This window comes from Microcebus murinus, chromosome 18, assembly GCF_040939455.1.
Source record: "Microcebus murinus isolate Inina chromosome 18, M.murinus_Inina_mat1.0, whole genome shotgun sequence".
In the NCBI taxonomy this organism is placed as follows: domain Eukaryota; kingdom Metazoa; phylum Chordata; class Mammalia; order Primates; family Cheirogaleidae; genus Microcebus; species Microcebus murinus.
The window spans coordinates 43,199,718-43,215,758 of NC_134121.1; the positions used below are offsets into that span (position 1 = coordinate 43,199,718).

The 16,041-nt window shown below is 48.4% G+C and overlaps 2 protein-coding genes across 2 annotated transcripts in view; one reads left to right on the forward strand and one right to left on the reverse strand.

Annotated features, from left to right (window-relative positions):
- EIF1 (eukaryotic translation initiation factor 1) overlaps nt 1-16,041 on the forward strand; it is a 478,792-nt gene that overhangs the window by 253,809 nt on the left and 208,942 nt on the right. The window lies entirely within an intron of this gene.
- Nucleotides 6,956-16,041, reverse strand: part of LOC105872035 (keratin, type I cytoskeletal 14) — a 133,994-nt gene continuing 124,908 nt past the window's right edge. The window contains exons 8-14 of the mRNA XM_075994559.1: nt 10,289-10,767; nt 10,018-10,100; nt 9,076-9,232; nt 8,568-8,729; nt 8,357-8,482; nt 7,659-7,879; nt 6,956-7,088 (exon numbers count right to left, since the gene is read on the reverse strand). Of these exons, the coding sequence (XP_075850674.1) occupies nt 6,956-7,088; nt 7,659-7,879; nt 8,357-8,482; nt 8,568-8,729; nt 9,076-9,232; nt 10,018-10,100; nt 10,289-10,767 (1,361 nt within the window). The remainder of the gene's footprint in view (nt 7,089-7,658; nt 7,880-8,356; nt 8,483-8,567; nt 8,730-9,075; nt 9,233-10,017; nt 10,101-10,288; nt 10,768-16,041) is intronic.

The window sequence follows — 16,041 nt, forward strand, 5'->3', positions numbered from 1 at the left end:
AAAAGAGCATGAATAGATCTTTGCTCTGAGAAAAGTTCAAGAACAAGCATCCCCATGAAAATCAATGGGGGTCAGGGAATGTGAATGTTGGTGAAACCTGGGCTCTTGGAATTCTCTCAAGAAGAAATAAAGGGGTCTGGAATTCTTCCCAAGAGGAAAACTCACTCTGGGTCAGCTGTGGCTCTACCAGTGGCCCCGAGGTCCGCGATGAATAATTCTTTGCTGGGGCAAACCTTAAAGGACCTCTCCCCGCCAGGCCACCCTTCAGAGGCATCCAGGTAAAATCTGCATGTGTTCCATCTTCAAAGACCCGTTTGTGTCTCTCTTCCACCTTGTCATGTAGCATCACTATAATCTAGAGAATTGGGCCATTAAAATAGTTACCTTTGATTTGCTAAATAGGATCCCTCTTCTGACCCCATCCTCTGGCAGGATTTGTCCCATTGGCTGAAATCATGGTTCTTTCTAACTCAGAACATGTGACGCTTGTTACCTCTTAAGCATCACTGCTGAAGCTCTGCATTTTTTGGCTGACACCCCTCTCTAAAGCTTGGTTTGTGGGCCTGGCTTGGGCTCTGCGTGGTCCATTTTGCATAATGACACTGACGCTGCCTACGCCTTTGTAAAGCAGTGGGCTCTGTTGATTTTCTTTTGTCTCAAAGGAACTGGCAGTAAGTGGAAGGCAAGTGGCAGGTGTCTGAGAGGCACTCAGCTGGGGGGGGGGGGGAGGCCATCCCTCACATCCCAGACCGCTTCCTCCTGCTCCCATTTAAAAGGAGTTCCTGGTCTCTGAGAACAACATATGAGCCAAGCTGCATGAAGGGTAGGACTGGAGACAAAGAGAGAGGAGAGAGGTAGCCCTGCAGCCCCCTTCATTCGCAGGGGCCACCTCTTCTCTCTCAGGAGCACAGGTTTTCAACTGCAATCTCCTGCAGGGGGAGGGAGGATACTGGGTCCAGAACAGCATCATTCAATGTCATGGCGTTGGAAGGTACTGAGGCATCTCTGAGTGAGAGGAAGCAGAGGCATTGGAGCAGCCCACAGGGTGTCAGTCTAATCTGCAGCGACCCCAGCTAGCTGCAGGGGACAAATTCTGAAGATACCTAAGGAACCAGGTGCTGCCCACTCACAGCATCCACTAAGTGACTTATACCACGAAAACATTTGCACACTATGAGAAGGGGTCCATCCTGGTCAGCTGGGCCCACAGGGCTCTCAAACATGCTGGGCAAGGAGAGCAGAGTGTGAGGAAGGACACCCTGAAAAATCTTTATGATTTCAAAATCCACCACAATAGGCTTTGAAAAAAAAGTCACCATTTTCTCTTCTATTAAATAAGAGTTTGAATTCTAGTTACTTGAGAAACTTTGGTTTGATTTTAAGTATTTTTAAATTATTATTCTGTTTTATTCTTGTCCCAAGTCTCAAGGTCATCAGAGACTAAATGATTAAAAACAATTCTCTTCACTCCCTCGCCCCTTTGTTCCCAGATCCTAGAGTTTCTTTATATTCTTAGGGCAGGACATTTCCCCTTATTTATCTCATAATAGGACCTATTACAAAATCATTTTAAGCTGCATAGTAGAGTGGTTAAGACCACAAACTTTGGAGCCAGCCTGCCTGGGCTCAGATTCTGGTTCTACCAAATAAAATCACAATGAGATATCAAAAAAATAAATTCCGGTGTAAAAAATATATAACTTTGTTTCTTAGACTTAAACTAAATTGTACTTTTATCTCAATCCCCCATTACACCAAGTAACAGAAAGTTAATCTAGGTCATCTTGAGGACTCCTTTTCCAAAGGGTTTCCCCAAGTCCAGAGGGAGCTGGGGAAGGGGGCTGGGTACGATCTGCCCTTGGCATTCATCTATTCTCTCTGCAGCTGCTGAAGCCTGCGTGGGTCTTCTGCCTAGTTCTTGGTCGTCAGAACACCCAGGAGTCGCCAGTTCATCCTCATTCTCATCCACAGACCTTTTTAGCTCTCAGGACCCCTTCCTCATGGTCCTGCTTCTCTCTGATGCACAAGGTCACTCTTCAGCTTCGGCACCGCTGTGGGGTTCAGAATTCTCTATCACGGTTTCTCAAGCCATTCTGCCCGGACGTTCCATGACCCATTTCCCCTCTGGGGCCTTTGTGCTTCTCCAGAATCTACCTGGGGAAGGGAGACGGGTCCCCTCTGCTCATCAATCCCACAACCTATCTGGGGTTTCTTTTTTTCTCTTGCTCTTGACTCTACACCTCAGCTTGGGAGAGGCAGTAGGACAAGCAGAGAACCCCTTCTCAGGGACCTGCTAACATCTGAAGTCTCTGCACTTCCCTCCTCTTCATCCCCTGATCCTATGTGCCTTCATCTAACTAAAGGGCAGGGACACTGGACGCTATTCGTTTCATACAAGTCTATGTTCTTCTTCATTCAGGGGCTTAGGATTTTGAGACTCAAAATGCCCTTCCCTGCCTCCTGTCTGCCATCCCTTCCCTGAACCACTGGGTGCTCCTCTGTCTACAGCTACAATTAATAGAAGGGCACTGGGCAGGGCCAGAAGATTTAGTACAAATCTTACATTAATGCATCAAAATATCCCCCACCTCACTTGTGTATATACAGAAACTAACTTGTAGAGGAGGACTATTTGCATGATGTAGGCTTTTATTTTGTTCCAAGCTTTTACAATATGCTTGCTCTATTTTTATGATTTTTGTAAGCTAGTTATTTTAAGAGGCCTTTTTATGAACAACACCAAAAAAAAAAACAAAAAAAAAAACACTGGTATTTTGTGAGAGTTTGGACTCCCTTGGGCTCCACTTCCCCTCACAGGAGTCCATGACTTTTGTGTTGAGCAGTGTGGTTGAAAGATGTCATTCTGGCCCCAGGACTCAGAAGTCCCATTGCCCTCTGTACCCTCATCTTTGAGTGTTGCTTCTGGCAGATGAGGTCCTTGGGGCGTCAGGCCAGGAGCCGTTTCCACTGATCTGTGCCCCATTGGCCTGTGGGTTTCCCTTGATGTTATCAGTCCATTTCTCTGAGCTTCTCAGGAGACCATTTCCAGGAGGGGTTAGGCTCATAAAACTCTCACTGACCTGGATGGCAATGGTCATGGACCAAAGGAGCCTTAAATACAAAGGAGAAAAGTACACGTTTGGGAACTTCAAAGTGAGTGATTTAGGAATCTGGGGAAATATGACATTCTGAATAAGTCATGGTAGGACTATTTATTTGGCCTACTTCCTGGATTTTGTGCAGTAAAATAGGGAAATGTTGACAATGCTGTTCCATTTTGCTCATAAAAAACCTAATGGTATTCAATGCCCTGATTATGAAACATTCTGAAGGTCAAGTCTATCTCCGAGTATTTGTATTTCTCAGCTCAAGTGTTGCCTACAGCCGGGCGCGGTGGCCCACGCCTGTAATCCAAGCACTCCGGGAGGCTGAGGTGGGAGGATTGCTTGAGGTCAGGAGTTCAAGACCCTACCGCTACTGAAAATAGAAAAAATTAGCCAGGCAACTAAAAGTAGAAACAAAAAATTAGCCAGGCATGGTGGCCAGCACGTGTAGCCCCAGCTACTTGGGAGGCTGAGGCAGGAGGATCACTTGAGCCCAGGAGTTTGAGGTTGCTGTGAGCTAGGCTAATGCCATGGCACTCTAGCCTGGGCAACAGAACAAGACTCTGTCTCAAAAAATAAAAATCATGATAATAATAAGAATTGCCTTTGAGTGAAAGCTTTCTCCACCTTCACTGGGCATTCAGTCGTTCCTCCACTCCACTCACATTGAAACTTAGTGTATCTCGAATGCAGCCCTCTTTGTAAATGTACTCTGTTGTCAGTATAGTCGGAAGCCCCTTGGAAGCAGAGATTTTGTTTTATTGCTTTTGTCTTGTTCATCTCTGTAATGCCCAATTGCACCTGACATGAAGGAAGCATTTGATCAATAAAAACAGGAAAGAAATAACCAAATGAGCTTGGCTATGGAGCAAATCACACTCATTATTGTCCTCCATGGCTGTAGTCCCCAACCCTCAGGCCACGGACCGGTACTCGTCCATCATCTGTTAGTAACTGGGTGAGCAAGCAAAGCTTCATCTGTATTTACAGCTGCTCCCCACCACTTGCACCACTGCCTGAGCTCCACCTCCCATCAGATTAGCAGTGGCATTAGATTCTCATAGGAGCATGAACCCCACTGCAAACTGCGCATGTGAGGGACCTAGGTTGCATGCTCCTTGCAAGAATCTAATCCCTGATGATATGAGGTGGAGCTGAGGTGGTGATGTTAGCGCTAGGGAGTGGCTGTGAATGTAATAAATGTAATGTGCTTGAGTCATTCCAGAACCATCCCCCCAGCTAGTCCATGGAAAAGTTGTCTTCCATGAAACCAGTCCCTGGTGCCAGAAAAGATTAGGGACCACTGCTCCCTGGTATCTGGTGCATAGTGATGCTCAGTCAATGTGTGCTGAATGAATGAATGCGTGTGTGCATGAATGAATAGCCATGGTACGAAGCCAAAACATAGCATGTTGTGCCAATGACACAAAATCCTTGACTTCTAAACCCTATGGTCCTAAATCAGCTCAAAATTAGGGTAAGATTTGTTTTCATTTGAGAATATATTAATATTTATATGAAAAGTCCTACAGAGCATTCAAAAGTAGATATCATTTAATTCTGCATTTAATCCGTGTCTTTGATGAAAGACTAGAATTATTTAAGATGGTTAACTGGTCACCTTGTAGCCCGCTACTGCTTCACCCCTCAGGAAGCCTCCAGAAACAGCAGAGCCAGCTGGTTTGGATTTACAGCACTGGCAAGAACTCTTCTCTGCTGAGACATATGCTCCCCTCCAGAGTCGCTCTTTGCCCCTTCTCAGATACTGAGATTGGCCCAAGAAATGTTCAACTCAGATGAGGCATTTAGCAAGAGGAAGGCAGCAATGAGCTAGGGGTAGAGTAGCTGAGCTATTTTTCCACTGAGCCAGTAACCACAATCAGAAATCAGGATACCAAATGGACATAATCTGCATTCCCTCCAAGTCTCCAAAATGAAGATCTGCAGAAATCGTAATGCCCTTGGAATTACTCAGTGCTCTGCAGGGCTGAGAGGTGTTCTCCCATCCCTTTATCCCTGGTGAACCCAAAGGGGAAAAAGGAAACAAGACCACCATGAAATTCGGTTCCCTCTCCTTGGATGGACTCAAGGTCAGGGAGTTGCTAAGAAGGCTTGGCCCCTCCAAGCCAAGTTCTCTTGTCCTTTGGACTCACACAGATACTCAAATACAGTTTGCTCTGGGAATCAAGTGATTAAGGGCTCCATATTGTTTCTGATTGAATTTAGTTGCTGGAGGAAATTAATTTGCCGACCTAGAGGAAGAAGTCTGAGGTCATGGGTGGTCCTTGAACCTGGCCAGTGTCGCTCAACCCCTGCTCTCCTAACTAACCATTATACAATATTAGCTCCAGATGAGGGGGGTTGGTTCTTTCTCCTTCTCAGAGTTTTTTCATTTGTTATCTCACTTAGCATCCATGTCAGATCTGGGATGTCAGTAGGAAAGATAACACTATCCCCATTTTATAGCAGAAAAAAATACTGAGTCTTAGACATATGATGATTCTAAAGTCCCACGAGTCAGAGATAAAGTCAAGACTAGAAGCATTTGTTCTTTCAACAGATATTTATTAAGCATCTGCTCTGTACCAAGCAGGGGGCTAGGCTCTTGGGGATACAGCAACAAACAATCGCTAATCTTGAGTAAGCATTTCAATTGAGGAAATAATGTATACATAAGCAAATTTCAGCTGTTGGGAGATTCCAATGAATAAGACAGAGTATGCCGGGGTGTCTGATGGTCAAGCCAGAGCTCTCAGGGGATGGGACATTTCTATTGACCTGAATAGCCACAAGGAGGGAGGAGGAGCAGGGCCGGGCTCCTGGCATGTGCAAGGAACAGAAAGGCCAGCTTGGCCGGATTGTGGTAAGGAAGGCAGAGAGTGGGAAGAGAAGAGGTGGAAGCGCAGAGGGTATGCAAGCATAGAGATTTTTAAAACATTGTAATGACATCTTTTCCATTGCCTTAAATCATCATGCCCTGTAGCTCTCCACCCATTGAATAGATGGTTCCAAAACTTCCAGAGAAAATACTAGAAAGAATGAAGTCATTGTTCAAATTTTACTGTAAAAGTGGATAAAGAGAAGGGTTATTCATCTGCAAAATGGAAAGTAAAAAAAAAAAAAAAAAAAGAGAAGGGTTATAGCCAAATAAGTCTTGAGAGTCCGAATTTACAGAGTAAAAAAGAGATATTTCTAAATACGAAAGTTTTCTTCACTTAGCAAGCATCCGTGTAAGCCATATTTAAGAGGCTAGGTTGTCGTAGAAGAAGCAAGATTGGTCCTTTGCCAAAGATAGGAGCCCTGAGTAGACAGAACTCAGAATTTGGTACAAGAGAAGTTTCCATTTAACCAACTTCCAAGGCAGAGAGGCAGGAGGAAAGGCGAAGGGAGGCAGAAGAGGAATGGTTATGTGTTTGACTCTGGTTCTATTTCCCCCTGAGATATTATAAACTATCCAATGAATTTGGGAATTCCAGACAGTAAAGTTTCTTCCTCACCTCCCTTGTCACAAACTATAAAATTTTCAAGTTAAAATCAGTGTCCTTGATATGCAAATGCAGCGTTAAGACTAAAATGCATCTTCAACCTAACTCCCATCCTTAAGTCTCTCCAGTGTAGACATTCTGAGCTACCACAGGCGGTTGAAATACAGCCACCGAGAGCACGGAGCTCCTCTGGGAAGGCCAGGAGCTGGGAAGGGAGGATTCCCATGGAGATTCCAAATGCCTTTCAACAGTCCTGTGCATTCAGAAAGTCAGCGATAGTCAGAAGCCGGATTTTCTAAACGTGTAACAAGCATTTCTCTTTGGGTACCACCTAGCCTTAACCAGCCCCTGCCGGTCCACGGGTGTTCAGAATCGGCTCCCGGTGCCGGCTCCACAGACGGATGCGGGCCCACACACGGTACGGGGGGCGCAGCTCGGACGAGGGGCACAAGCCGCAGGCACACAGGAGGGTGGGGTGGAGCACGGATTGCAGGGCAGCCTGCAGAGAGGTAGCAAGGTGAGCAGAGTTAGGGGAGGGAAGTGAACGGAGCCTCGGTGATATGGGGGGCATGAGGAGGAGTCCCCCCTCCAAAACAGCAGGGCATGGACCCAGCTGACGCCCACAGCCACAAGCACCTACTGAGCACCTCTAGGGTTAGGCAAGGTGCTCTCTAAAATGCCTTCCAGAATTAAAGTTTTCTAGATGAGAGCCAGGTTCCATCTCATAGGATAGAAATTACTAGGAAGAATTTAAGAAAGGAAAAGCAAGTTCAAAAACCTGCGTGATCTATTGTCACATCTCCTGTTTGAGGAACAACCACATTTCTGCTCTCATCAGCCAATGGCTATGCCAAGCAGCCCCAGTAGAGACCTGGCAAATGTCCTCTAAGTGGACAGTCATTCCCCTCACATTCTGTCAATCACACAGAGGTGCACAGTAGGGCAGGGCAGTGACTCGCTGCAAAGGAGTAACCAGAGCCTGTTCTATGCAGAGACAGCTCTTACGATGCGCTGACCTCATGAGCACTGGGTAAATGATTTAGCCAGGAACTGCCCAGATCACACGTACTTGCAGTCCTCGCACTCCAGAAGTTTCCGGTACGTGTTGATCTCGTCCTCCAGCCGGGCCTTCACGTCCAGCAGCACCTGGTACTCCTGGTTCTGCCGCTCCAGGTCTGCCCGGATCTCGGACAGCTGCTCCTCCACGTTGCCGATGAGGCTCTGCATCTGGGCCAGCTCCGTGCCGTAGCGGGCCTCGGCCTCGCACAGGGAGTTCTGCAGGCAGTCCTTCTGCAGGGGGGAATGAGGGTGTAAGAGACCCACGGCCTCCAGGGAAATTGCTACATGCACCACATCGTAATGGTGCTAACAATGGCCACCATTGCTGCAATCTGAAAACTCACCCAGCCCTGGGCAAATTCCAGGAACTCATACTGCAGAGCTCTCAGTAAGCCAAGTTGAACGTGAACAAGACTTTTCCCAGACTAGCACTGCACCAAAGCTTAACTGGCTGCATATCATCCATTCCTATACATCCAACACCTAACAGGTACATTTTTGTACACTGAATGCCTATCCCAAACTATATTTGATTTCTTAGGATATGTTTCTGAGTTTGACCTGATCTTGACAATAATACAGAAAAGAACTTCACAATCAATGGGTTTGCAGGTGGGAGGACCCAGGGACTCAAACCTCCAAATATAAATACTACCTGTCCAGGGAGTGAGATGACTGCAATGCAGTGAGGGTGAAGGGGACACGTACCAGGGTGTGCTGGGCTTGGCGCTCCACCTCCAGGGCATTCACCGTGCATCTCAGCTCCAGGATCTCAGACTGGCAGCACTGCAGCTCCTCGGAGCAGGACATGGCCTGCAGGCTGATGCCTTCGGACTAGAGCACAAGTGCACAGACAGACACGGTCACCTCCCTGCCCAGATGGAACCCAGTCCCCCCTGCTGGGCAGCCCCGCCCTCACCTGGGCTTGGAACCACTGCTCCACGTCCTGGCGGTTGGTCTCCACCATGGCCTCGTACTGGCACCTCATCTCCCCCAGCACCCTGCTGAAGTCCACCGTGGGCTCTGTGTCCAGCTCAATCCGGATCTTGTCTCCCAGCTGACTCCTCAGAATCTTCACTTCCTGAGGGACAGAAGGGACAGACACCTGAGTGCGGGAAGGGCCTTTGGCAGAGCAGACAGCACCCGGCCCCCACCTCTGATGAGCAGCAGGAGGGGAGCCCCACATGCAAGCACATGCCAAAGTCTCGCCCAGGGCCCCGTGGGAAGAGCCCTCGTGGAGACCTTCCTCGTGCACGAGGCACGTGCTCCACATTCCACAGAGGCCGGCTGGACCCTCAGGCCCACACCAGCCTCATGCTGCAGCCAGCTGACCCAGGCTCCCATCTGAGAGCCACAGGTCGGTGCCCCTTGTCTGCCCAGCCCCCCCGCCCCCCCCCCGCCATGAGTCTGTGTGCTGGGGACCGCACCTGCTCGTGGTTGCTCTTGAGGGCGAGCTGCTCCTCCTTCAGGGACTCCTGCTGGGCCTCCAGGTCGGCCTTGGCCAGGGTGGCGTCGTCCAGGAGCTTCTGCATCCCACACATGTCCGCCTCCACCAGCTGGCGCAGGGCGCGCTCGCTCTCGTGCCTTCCGTCACGGGAGAAGCCAGGTCAACAAGCTCGCCCGTGACCGCCCCTGCCGGCTTCCCTGGTCCCCACCTCCCTCACCACCTGGGAGCTTCACTCATTCTCTCTGCTTAGCTCTCTGGCCTCAAAGTCGAATTAGACACAGTTCCCCTTCTAAAAGAGCACCTGGTCCAGTGACGCATGCACAGCAGTGCCTTGCACAATACAAGGTCACCATTGTATATTGAGGCCACTGAAAGATCAACTCACTTGCCTAAAATCACATATCTTAGGACCCAGTGCAGCGCTCATGCCAATGCCAGAGCTGCCACTCAGCCAGGACAGCAACAGCCCAGTGCACGGTCATTGATTTGCGGCTCCTGTGTTCCTTGTTTTCAGTTGTTTTTCCATCTTTCATTTTTGTCCAGTGGAAAGACCTGGTCCTTAGGGCTCCACAGGTAAATGTGGACAATGACTTATCTGCAAGTTCTCCCCTGACTCACACATGAAATTCACTGCTGTCCTGCTCAGTTCATCCTCAAAGTCACCTTATTTTCTCCTGGTTAATGGAACTTAAGTGCCTTATCCACCATTTCAGGGAAATACATAAAGGAAGACTAACATACATGCTTGATTTAATGATGGTTTTTCTCTTCCACCTTCTGTTAGCTTTGGTAGGAACAAAAATTTTAATTTGGTGAATTTAGCAAGGAAGAAAAAAGATAACAATCCATTCAGTCAATAAGTATTGGGACACTGGACGTGGGGAGAAGGAGGGGTCCCCTGGCCCTCCGCGGCCTTACTCACTTGATCCTGAAGTCATCGGCAGCCAGCTTGGCATTGTCAATTTGTACAATCAGCCTGGTGTTCTCAGCCTTGCTGCACAGGATCTGAGGAACACCAAGAAGACAGTTCACCACAAAGCATCACACCCTGGGCTCCAGCTCGTGTGGGGTGTCTACACCCATGCCTCAAAAGAATCCAAGATCCAGAGCTCTTTGGGGCTCATGTGGACGTTTCCTGCTGCGCCCTTCCGCCTTCTCAGTCCCAGCTCACCCCAAGAGAGCCCAAGCCTCACCTTCTGCTGGAACTCCTCGATGGTGCGGAAGTAGGACTGGTAGTCCGGGCACACGCTGGACTCATGGCATCTGGTCCACTCACGGAGCTTGGCCTCCAGGTCCGCGTTGTCCCGCTCCAGCTGACGCACCTTCTCCAGGTAGTTGGCCAGGCGGTCGTTCAGGAACCGCATGGTCTCCTTCTCGTGGCCATTCAGGCTGCCTTCACAGTAGGACCCACAGATTCCAATATTGCCGGGAATGTGGCGGGTCCCCGGCAAGGTACAAGCAGCCTGGCAGGTGGGGGGCAGACAGAGGCTGGGGCGGCCCAGAGGGGTGGACCCTACGCGCACTCGGTTGGCGTGTGCCAGGTTGGCCAGGAGACACTCTGGTCTGGTCGGGCACTCAACCTCAACCACAGGGACGGGGACGGGGACGCTTCTTGCACCCAGAGGTTTGGGGCAGCCCAGAGAGCAGGGTAAGCTGATGCAGGAGGAAGTCATGGCGTTGGGCTGAGGCTGCACAGGAGTTTCAGAAGAGCGGGGAAGGCTGAGCCTCGGAGTCTGAGAACCTCCTCTCCTCCCGGCCCTTTTATACCCATCCCGGGTGGGTGTTGGTACAAACGCTTTGACCTCACTGTTGTGGTGCCATCAGCCTGTTACTCAGCTATCAAGTTCACTATTAAAAATTGCTCACCTCGTTAAAGGAATGTTGATGAATCTGAGGTGGCTCTTGACTCTTTGATATCAGGTTGGCTGTGGTGGGAAGTCAGAAGATTCTTATTATTTTTCAAAGAATCAAAGTTCTTTTAGCTACCAGATACATGTCCCTTGACTGAGTGTTGGCCTGGCTATGCATGGGCCCATGCTGCAGGGGTGGACATTCCTGCTGGTCCACGGTTCTGAGGAGGATTGGCCCCGTGACAACAGTGGTGCTCACCTGGTTAAGGCTCAACCGGCCTTCCCTACACAAGGAAGAAACTGATTCTTGTTATTGGGGGATGTTACAGTGTGTGGTTATCAATAAGTTCTACATTTCTTCTGTCTTCAGTTATCTACCCTTCAAACTCACTTTGGGGAGCTATAAGACTTAGATAAATCCACATGTAAGTGACTTCCTACATACCAGGCACTGTGCCACATGCTTGCCATACACTTGGTTAAGCAGGAACAGTCCCTGCCGTCAGGAAACAACCATAACTTGGGTAGACGTGATGTTGTAAACAAGGTGACTCTGAAAACCACCACTTCTCTGGACCAAGAAGGGTGAGCTCAAGAAGCCAGAAACAATAACAACAACCAAAAAAAAAAGTGAACAATAGTCCCAAATAAGAACTTGGCCATGAAGGTCAAAGGACATTGAGAGATCAGAGTCTCCGTCTTCATGCCTTGCTTCCCTGATTCTAAAGGCAGTTATTAGGCACCCATTGTATGCGTTAGCCATTGAGGACCAGAGGTGTGAGGTCATTTTTCTAAGATCAACCCCATTATAAGGTAAAAAGCCTGCTCTGAACATCCGTGTCTTTCAACACCAGAGACCGATGACCACCATGTGCCCCACCCCCAAGTAGAACAACTGTCGTTGCTAGAACGAAGAAGGGCTAAAAGGCTTAGAAACTGGCCAAGAAGTTGAAATCAAGATATAAAACGAAAATCTGGCCTTGTGTGTTATTCGTTTTGTGTCTCAGAAAATGCAAATGTTTGGGTACCCTGCAATAGAACAGGGTTTCTCCAAAAGCTAAGTAAGAAAATGCCCAGAGGAAAGCCCTGTCTCTAAAATGGTTATAATATACGTCCACATTCTGAGAACTGTTGGTACCAGGCACTCAAGACAACTGACTGCTGAGACACCAAAAGTTTTCTCTCCAAATTTGTGGCAGTGGATAAATTGGCCCCTAGGACTAAGAAATACCTAATGTGGAACAAGCCCACCAAAGTGCTTGTAACTAGGTGTTTAAGAAAATGATTATTTCCAATATCCTGAGCACAGAGCAAAAGCTGAGCATGTACCTCTGTAGGGACCAGATATGTACATATGAAACACAGGCTAGTGGAGTTCTATCAAGAAGAAACAGAATTTGAGGATTCTGTCCAGATTGGGTTTCCCAGGAAAGTAACTCGTGGTCAGCTCTAACCCCAGGGTTAGTCAGAGCTCCCCGATGAATAACCCTTTACAGACACCAAGCATTAGGAGACTTCACCAGGCCAGGCCATCCCACCCTTCAGGGGCCACTGGGTGCAATCTGCATACATTACATCTTCAAACACCCCTTTGTTACTCTCCTCCACCTCATCACAGAGCAGCAAGCTCCTCTATAAACCAGAGAACTAGACTTTTAAAGTCGTCTCCTTTGATTTGCTAAATAGAATCCATCTCTTGACTTTATCCCTCTGCCAGGATTCATTCCATGGGCTAAAAGCCATGATTTCTTCTAATCATGATACATGATGCTTGTTAATTTATAGCATCACTGCTGAAGCTTCATATATCCGGATGACAACCCTCTCTACTAAAGCTTGATCTCGTGGTCCTGTCTGGGGCTTTTACTGAGTGTGCTGCTTTGCATAATGACACTAGTGTAGCATGTGGCGTGTCCCTTTGTAAAGTCGCTTGGTTCCACTTATTTGCATTTTTCTCAAAGGAGGCCAATGTAGGGTGGGAATCCTAAGATCATCTTCCTTCCCAACCCTTTAAAAAGAGTCCCCTTGGCTCCTGATGACCAAGTATGAGCCAGGTTGATTGATGAGAAGTGGTGAAGACAGAGCGTGAGAGATGGGAGCCTGTAGCCCCTCTTCCTTCATTCGCCTGTGAGCACAAAGTTCTCTGCACGGATTCTGACTTTAGACACACCAGCATCTAGAGGCATGAAGTCTACCGCAGATACAGGTAAGAGTTGTGGTCTGGGGTTGCTACTTTCAAACATAGTGTTGGTATATATGGTGTATCTCACCCAGTGGGAGAGACAGGTGTGGAATTGTAGGCTGGCACCTGGAGATGGTGCCTAACGCAGAGCTTACCTTGTCCACATCCCGGCTCCTACTGCAGGAAGATGTCAGGGGACACCCATGGAATTGTGCTCTGCATGGGAGTATAACCCATCACACACTGTAGTGCATGCAAAGGTTTAAGACAACTGCCATATATAGATCCTAGTACTGCCACATCTCCTAGGAGTTAGGAAGTGGGGTCCCAAACAATTGTAGGTCAAGGAAGTCATGAAGACTTGAGAAAAGAGACTGAACATATCAATTTACTATTCTAGGCATCCTCATTCATCTCCACGTCCCCAGAGCCCAGTGCAGAGTCTGAGAGCAGAGCAGGTCCTCCACCAGTAGGTGTTCAATTAAGTAAGCAGGTAATGAGCAACACGAGATAACCAAGCAAAGAAAGATACTCGTACAAGTAGTGTACATCCAGCCTCATAATATGTTCTCATTATATGAACAAGGGCTGGATACTTTCAAGACAACCCTCATATGTTGAATCAGTGAAGCAATATCATGGATTCTTAAGCAGTGTATAAAAAATAAATATGTAATCTGAAGTATGCTTATTCTTGAAGGATAAAACTGCTTCATCATCTCACCAGCCACTGAGATGCTCCTGTTCCCTCTAGAGGTCCAAGGTCCCAGCTGGATCCTGGGGGTCTCAGCAAACTCAGGCAACCCCCGGAAAGGGCAGAAGCAACTGGTTTGTTCATACACCCCCGGAAACAACACTTCTCTGCTGAAACTGCATTCTCCCCTCAAGAGTCACTTGTGACCTCTCTCACATCCTGACAGTGACCCAGGAAAGGGACAACCCAAGCAAGGCATTTAGCCTCATTTAGCTCATCAGGCAGGGATGAGCCAGCACAGAGGAGATGCCTTTTGATGAAGAAAATTGTATGTTTGGTTGTCTACACTGTGCTGAAATAAAATCAGCATCTGGACATTCTCCTAGGCTGGCCGTGTCAGCCTTCGGGACAGGGGTTCTCAAAGTTTGGTTCTTTAGCCAACGGCATCTGCAACTCCTGGGAACTCATTAGAAAAACACACTCTCAGATCCCACCCCAGACCCACTGAGTTCAGAAACTGGGGTTGAGGCCCAGCAATCTGCGGTTTAATGAGCCCTCCGAGTGTCTGATGAACACTCGAGCTTGATAGCCACTGCTCTGAGGGGCCAGTCCCGATCACAGTGAGTAGAAACATCCGGTGTGAACATGTCCCATCTGGTGTGAACACGCTCTGCTCACCCTGAAAACCCATTGAGGGCAGCGCCTCACCTTGCCCGCACACTAGAGCCCCTGGGGAACTTTCAGAGAGTCTAATGTCCCCGCCACACCAAGACCAACGACATCAGACTCCCTGGAGCTGGGACCCAGGATCAGTACTTTTTAAAGCTCTCCAGGTGGTCCCAATGTGCAGCAAGGGTCAAGAAGCAGTGACCTAGAAGAGCAAGAAAAAGATAGAATGGGAAAGATGGTGTGGTTAAAAAAAAAAGCAGCATTTTGAAGTCAGACAGAAGTACAGATTTTAGCTTTACTATGTCCTTTTAAGCCATGGAGCTTTTATTTTCCCTTTTTGGAAATAGAGGCTATAAAACTGCTGTGGAAATTACTTGGGAGGATTCATATTCCAGAAAGTGGTCATCAGGTGCTAATGAAACTACTTTGAATAAAGCAGTGCAAGGCTGCACGACCTTATCTGCAATTCTCAAATCCAAAAAATTCTGAAAACCAAGTTTTCTTGAAATTCGTTAGTCTTTGTGTAGGGCTTATTTATCTCACTTGGTATGAGTATCTGTGCACGTCTCAGCAGAATTAGCAATGTGTTTGCTTACCAGGGCTTCCCTGTACCCATCGGAGGTCTAGATGGGAGCCCAGACACTAGGGCCATGTGAAGAGCGACCCTCTCGCTGCTGTTCGTGTCTCTTTCATGTGGGTGCCTGGGTTGGAGTGCTGATGTGTGGTTGAGGTCTGTGAGGGTGGAGCCACACCCATCCAACACATCAGTCACCTGCAGAGCACAGGTACTCCCAAAAGGGAAAGAAGCACATCGAGGGCTAACTCCTCCTTGGTCTAGATGCCCAGGAATCTAGTGTCTGGTGTGGGGCCCCTGGGAGCACGGGGCTGGATATGATGTCAAGCAAGCAGAGGGAAACAGGAGCTACAAAGAGAGGCTCCAGGATAAGGTCATTTTCCCCCTAGAGCCATGAGATTGACAGGTCTGCATGTCCCACGAGCAGGCTGTGAGCCAAACATCTAGACTCACGATCCACAGACCCCTTGTGAGCTCTCAGCCTGGAGCTGAGTGTCCTCTAGAGCATCCCCTCCACCCAGCAACAGGGAGCCGAGATTAGTGAGAGGAGACTCCCCAGTCCTGGCCATGGAACTTGGTGACAGACAGCAAGGGCAGGCGACCCAGGCAGGCAGGACTGAATTAGTTGACCCATCCTCCCCCACCCCCCACCCCCACCCCCAGTGTCCTTCTAGGCTAACAAAATGGGATAAAGGTTTTGTTCTCATTCAAATGGCGGGGAGGGGGAGGAGTTTCTATACAGGCTCTGCTCCCAGCATTGCCACCCATGAGCTGTGTGGCCCGAAATAAGTCAGCTTGCTCTGGGTACCCGGTTCCCCAGCTGAAATATGTTTGAACTATTGTGAGCACAGTCCAATTAGAATCACATTGTATGTTGCAACCCAAGTCACACATATGTGCTGAGACCCCAGTTCCACATAAAAATGTTTCATTTTTCTATTGTTTCATTTCATTCCATATTTATGTGCTCTTTCCTG